This window comes from Pyrus communis, chromosome 16 (assembly GCF_963583255.1).
Source record: "Pyrus communis chromosome 16, drPyrComm1.1, whole genome shotgun sequence".
Lineage (NCBI taxonomy): Eukaryota > Viridiplantae > Streptophyta > Magnoliopsida > Rosales > Rosaceae > Pyrus > Pyrus communis.
The window spans coordinates 14,707,392-14,713,728 of NC_084818.1; the positions used below are offsets into that span (position 1 = coordinate 14,707,392).

Sequence of the window (6,337 nt, forward strand, 5' to 3'; positions counted from 1 at the left end):
TTTAACAAACGATATAATCTACACTGAAGGGGTAGGAAAGTGAGTTAAGCCTCACAATGAGTTAACAAAAAAGTGGTTCAAATTCGTATTTGGAGAGAATCAAACCTAAAATCTTTCATTTACAAGTAAAGAGTAATACCATTAATTTAGGAATCCCCTCCCCTCACTCCCACATTCCTCGTTTACCCTAAACACACATGCTCATTTCCTACATAAAGCTCCTCTCTTTGCTGTCTACTCTCCCCAAGCCCCTCTCCTCGTTCTCTCTCTAACCTCTCTTTGTTTGTATCTACACCACTATTACACTTTGTTTATAGACAGACTCTCATTTGTTCTTGGGTTCTGTTGTGCGATGAAAATGCCATCTTTGATAAAACCCAGACTCTGATTTGATGAGATTTTGCTGGGTTTTACAGGGCATCTCGAGGTGCTCCAATGACAGACAGCTTTGACTCTGCCACCTCAAACCTTCTCTGTGCAGAAAACTCGAATACCTGCTTTGATGATCTTGATTCTAAAGTAACAGATGACTTGGGTCACTTCCCATCAAATTCCCACAAATACAATCAAGGCCCCAATTTTGATCACGACCGTAGATCCAAATCCATGATAGATTTTTCCTCACATAGTGAAGAGTGGGTGAGTGAAATGGTTAAGAGGGAGAGAGAGCATTTGCCCAGACACGATTATCTAAGGAGACTTCGTTCTGGGGACTTAGAATTGAGCGCTAGAGGGGAGGCCTTTGATTGGATTTGGAAGGTTGGTGGAGTTTTTACCCTCTTAAGCCCCATTGGGTTATTGCTTTTATTGGTTCTTGCGATTGCTATCCAGGTTTCCGCAACTGGGTTTTGTTCTTCGAGAACTTCTTAAAACATGTTTCTCTGCAATGTGACTTGTTTGATTGTTTTCGAGATGCCCCAAGTCTATCTAAGTTGTTGTGGGATCAATGATCATGGCGTTTGTTCCCAATCTGGTTGTCTGTGGCATCTCATTGGTGTTGTAAATTTGGATGTTGTGTCTCTCATTTTTTTTATTGCTAGTATATACACTGTCGGTTTTCGTGATTACTGAATTGTTGTGTTGCGATCAACAGGCTCATTCCCATTACAATTTTGGGCCATTGTGTGTTTGGCTATCTATGAACTACTTGGATCGCTTCCTTTCGCTTTATGAATTGCCTGTAAGTTCTGGAATTAGAGCCGAAAGATTGTTTCTTTTTCTCGTTTCCTTTACGTACAATGTCCTCTCATTTATGCTGCTTCTGTTCTTGATTTTGCACTTCACTTTTCGTGTGAATACAGAGAGGTAGAGCTTGGGCGGTGCAATTGCTAGCTGTGGCTTGTTTATCAATAGCAGCCAAAGTAGAGGAGACTAATGTACCCCAGTCTGTGGATTTACAGGTGTACAAGTCATGTGCATTGATAACTATGGCTGGACTTACGTATTGATAATTCGGCAGCTGGTTTTGATTGTGTGTGGATTGTGCACAGGTTGGAGATCCCAAGTATGTGTTTGAAGCAAAAACCATACTAAGAATGGAGCTTCTTGTGATGAGCACCCTAAAATGGAGAATGCAGGCTTGTAGTGCTTACTCTTTCATTGACTACTTCCTCAGCAAGATAAGTGATGATCAATATCCGTTGGCATCGTCCGTATGTAGATCAGAGCAACTCATTTTGAGCACAATCAGAGGTCCTTTTTTCTGACTGTGAATGAGTTATATTTTGTTGCTTGATGTTCTTGAGGATTGATGGTTCAATGAACTGCTGGATGGGAATGAATGCAGGTATTGACTTCTTGGAATTCAGGCCTTCTGAAATCGCTGCAGCAGTCGCAATTTGTATTTCAGGAGAAATACAAGCACAAGCAGTTGACATGGATAAGGCCATTTCTTGTTTTGTACATGTAGACAAGGTAAAAAGGTTGTTCAAGAGATGCAAACCCTTGATAAGACAAATTTGCTTTAGGTCTTAAGAAAGTTTCTTCGATTTTATTTTTTCTTTTTGCCAATGGAATGGTTTCTGAAGCTTTTCTGTTGTGGGATTTTCAGGAAAGAGTGTTGAAGTGTGTTGAACTGATCAAAGATTTGTCATTGATCAGAGGTTCCGCCAATCGGGGAAGCACCTCAGGTCCATCGGTGCCCCAAAGTCCGGATGGGGTGTTGGATGCTGCATGCTTGAGCTATAAAAGTGATGAACTGACAGTTGGGTCAAGTGAAAATTCTTCACATAGTAGTCCAGACATTAAGAGGAGGAAACCAGACAATCAGTCATGAGATATGAATTTTTCTCCTTCACACCCAAGCCAATCACTTTGGTTGAGTGGGAGTTTTGGTGTGGTTTTTGGAGGTTCCCTGTAGTAACACAGAGAGAGAGAGAGAGAGAGATGAGTAAACTACTGTGGGAAAAATCCAGGGGTCTCATGCTTGTAGCATGAAAGTAGAGTCACCAGCTGTTTATTATCTCAACAGCCATAGATTTGAAAAGTGGTGATGATCCAGGGGTGCACAATTACAACGTTTTTGAAAGACATGTTGGTGTTTAGTGAAATACAATTTTTTGTTGTAGCTTCCAGTTCAATGAGAAATGGAACTGAAACTATATATAGCTGGAAAAAAATATTCGAAGTTTTGGTTTTTGACCTTTCCCCTTCAGATACAATCGTTGGTTGATGAATTTCTTGTACTCGTAAATTCTGAATTCGATTTTACAATTCCTCATTGTATAAACAAATTCGGATTAATTTAAAATTTGAAAAAATTGTTTCCATTCGTGGACATTCAAATGGTGACAGTGTTGAGGACTGATGTGCAGTGTGCTGCTATTGGGATTGGCAATGGGTTTTGATAGGTCCCATTGGCTCCACCATCAGTATTTGTTTTGAGTGGTGACCGGTCAAAATCTGAACATCATGCTGTATTTGTAGTAATGATGAAAGATAGGTGCAAACAACATAAACAACCTTGGAAATGGACCCTGCAAAACAATTTAAACTATAAATAATCGCAGGTTTGTTGCAGTTTTATTAGATTAGAAATGTAATTGTGTTAATCTTATCGTATATAAGGATATTCTCATGGAATTCTACCATATCTTAGACTTTAGATATTATCCTATTATAGTTGTAATCATATTGGGGTAAAGAATTTACCTTCCCTACTACTATCAATGGGGTGGAATAATACACACCTCACAATTACACATTTCTCTCTTTCTCTCTACTGTTGCCACACCCCGTCCATCTCTATACTTTATATGATTCAGTAAATTAGGTATACAACACATTATCAGCACGTTCTTGATGCTGCGCTAAGAGAGTTTGATCTTCAATCAGGAGAGTATTAAATTTTAATAATTCTTTTTAAGGAAAACTAATAAAAAGGGCTTGAAAACTTTGAGTTTTAACGATAAGGACAAAATAAAGGTTAAAGTGAATAGTACTATGATTGACTTTTTAATGTTAAAATATGGTTTTTCGTTAAAATGAATAGTACCGGGAGCATTTCGTTAAAGTTCCCTTCTTTTTATGATTAATTTATTATTTTATTGAATTGATCTACATGCTATTGATTCAATTTAATTTTTCTTTGTTGAACATGATACAACATATTGGAGATACAATTCCGACTTTCAGAGAATGATCTTCTACAAATTTAAAGGCTCAGTTGTTTTCTGCTAATCGGGTGCTTTTAAAATAAATTAAGATATCTGAAATGACTATGAAGCATGAAAACATTCTCCATGATGCATAAACCCCTACATTTATATTTTCCTTCCAATTATATATATTGCATATGTGTTCATATATTTTGTCAATATATATGTTTGTTCATGCAATACGCAATTATGCTATGTGGAATTTGTGAGTCAAAACATTGAAATTAATTTAGGAGTAATTAGGGTTTTTAACCCTAGAGATTCGAAAAAAAAAGAGAAACAAAATATGGGATCTTTTTCGCAGCTGAGCTGTAGCTCCACACCGCCCCGTCAAAGCGGCTAGCCTGAAGCCACACCACCACAGAACGACGTCGTTTCGACGCCATAGACAGACAACCAGGCCTTGGCCTGGGTTGAAATTTGCTTAGGCCTGAAGCCCTGAGTCCACCAACAAGCCTACACGCCTTGCTAGGCTTTGTCCTTGCTCTAGCATGCCTATAGCAAGTTTTGCTTGCTTGGCTCGCTTTTCCGCCTCGACCTGCGATCACCAAAGCCAACCCTTATGGCTAGGCTTGCTTTCCCACGACCCAAAATGAAGCCAACCTTTGGCTGGGCTTCGTGCGCACCTATCCAGGCCAGCTTCAGTTCTGGACTTGTGTCCCCCCCCCCCCCCCGCGGCAATTTGGCCTAAAACCAGCAGCTTAGCTGTTGGGTTTCTTCCTAGAACCTAGCTCATAGCCTGCAGCCATAACTTGGGTTGCTTTGCAAGCTACACCGTGGCCCAATATGCCTTTAGGGCCTTGCCTTGCATATGGCAGCTAGCCCATAAAGATGGGCTACGATATTTTTTTCGAACCTAGTGCCCCATTTTTGGCATTCTCGCTTGATAACCATACTCCTATAATTTTTGGGACGTTATTAGTGAATGCTTATCAAGCTATAATTTTATTATCGCTTGGCCCAAAAAAAATTCATGCTAATATCAACCCGAATGTTATTATTTTGCTTCTACGATCAAACCTGGATGGTTACGATCTATTGAATTAATTAATGGAACCAGCAGTCCATTAATCTGACAATTAATCCAAATTTATAGGCATAAAGTCCATTTTTTGGCAATTAACGATTCAATAAATTATTTATTTTCTTTGAACCATTGACTCACTTTCGTAGTCCCAAAGCACTCACACTTGAGTTCCTGAAGCAACCCAAATCCACTACACTTAGTTGTATATTGTATTATGTGTTCTTGCAGGAACCTCTCTTTTATGAACTAAATGTTCATAAACTAAATTGAACTTGTAGTTTCAAATTTAGTGTCTTTGAAGCCTGAAGTTTTCATAAAACAATACACCCATGAAAACCCGACGTTTTTCATGAAAACCATGTCTTAGAACCCGAATATTCTAACTTTGATGCTTATGGATATCTTATTTTCATAGCACCAATCACAATCTTGTCCCCTCCATTTAGTGGATTGTTGAACCGTAACAAGTTTGATCTCACTGATTTGGACGTTTCTTAACATAAACCACTTTATGTGGGTACAAGATGTGAATCTCCACTTAACTATCAAGAAGCTGAGTAACCATTGAAACCAACAATGGCATGGAAAAGTTGAATAAGCCTCCGCCATGATCTTCATTCGAAGACTTATGCTCGAAGCATTACAAATGAAAATACCTCCCAAACAAGGATTCCATGGCTCTTTGGCTTGCTTCTATGAACTGTCTAATCATGAAAGATATTGCCTAAAACACACCATGATTACGTCTATGAATGAATACGATTATGAAGTTTGTAAATTCGATTGAATTTTGACTTGAGAATACTTTTATTGTCTATCCTTGTTTCTAACTGGTCCTGAAATAGCAGTATAGAGAGCAGAAGTTTACCAAATTCTCAGATCTAATTACTATCATAAATGTGAGAGAATGGTATAGACCCAGCTTCGACAAGGGATGCATCGACATGCATGTTCAGCTTCGACAAAGGTGCATCAGATGGTATTGCTCTGCTTTAGCAAAGACCTATCGAACAGACCTCTCCAGCTTCGGCTGAAATTTACTGAACCCAAGTCTTGGTTTGTCTCTCTCACAATTAGTTTTGAGTTTGTTTTTACATATGGTAGAATCAGGGCCTGTCAAGGTGGCATCATGCCCGAAGCGTGATATTTGGCACCTAAGACCTAAAACTTCAAGAATTAGGGATATTGTTACTGAACCTCAACCCTGCAGAATCTACTTCCATCTTGATGGAATAGATCATTGGTTATGCACCTGTTCATGCCTATACCAATGTCATTGATGAGTACCATTCTAGTAGTCAATATGTGAGACTAATTTTGCTCCACCAAACACTATTGGAAGAGCAGAATTTTGACATGGATGAACTTGTTGGCCGAATCCCCTTAGTAAACCATTTACTTTGTGAACATTCTTCTATGTTCTTGGATTCACATTTGGTGTTTGTTTTAGTTATGGATAATCTTACCGATATTGTCCTTGAATATGAATTAATTGAATCATGTTTCTTAAAACATGTGACCGAATTCAATTAAACACGTGATTAGGTACGGATGTGGGAAAGTTAGTTGTGTGGATGAATGCAATACTACGCACTCTTTATACCTAAATCACATCTCTAACAACGATTTCAGAGACCTTATATTCTCCCCATTC

The 6,337-nt window shown here is 38.7% G+C and overlaps 1 protein-coding gene across 1 annotated transcript; it reads left to right on the plus strand.

Moving 5' to 3' along the window:
* The first annotated feature begins 265 nt into the window (after positions 1–265).
* LOC137721452 (cyclin-D4-2-like) lies at positions 266–2,642 on the plus strand. The gene is made up of 6 exons (XM_068460548.1): positions 266–759; positions 1,094–1,180; positions 1,302–1,400; positions 1,491–1,692; positions 1,787–1,914; positions 2,051–2,642. The coding sequence occupies exons 1-6, from the start codon at positions 436–438 to the stop codon at positions 2,273–2,275; spliced, it is 1,065 nt and encodes a 354-aa protein (XP_068316649.1). The 5' UTR covers positions 266–435; the 3' UTR covers positions 2,276–2,642.
* Positions 2,643–6,337: the final 3,695 nt, after the last annotated feature.

Excerpts from the sequence above, each read along its gene's own strand:
- LOC137721452 (XM_068460548.1), top strand. The coding sequence starts at position 436 with ATGACAGACAGCTTTGACTCTGCCACCTCAAACCTTCTCTGTGCAGAA. Across the intron at positions 1,401-1,490 it reads CCCAGTCTGTGGATTTACAG|GTTGGAGATCCCAAGTATGT; the intron begins GTGTACAAGTCA and ends GATTGTGCACAG. Across the intron at positions 1,693-1,786 it reads CATTTTGAGCACAATCAGAG|GTATTGACTTCTTGGAATTC; the intron begins GTCCTTTTTTCT and ends GAATGAATGCAG.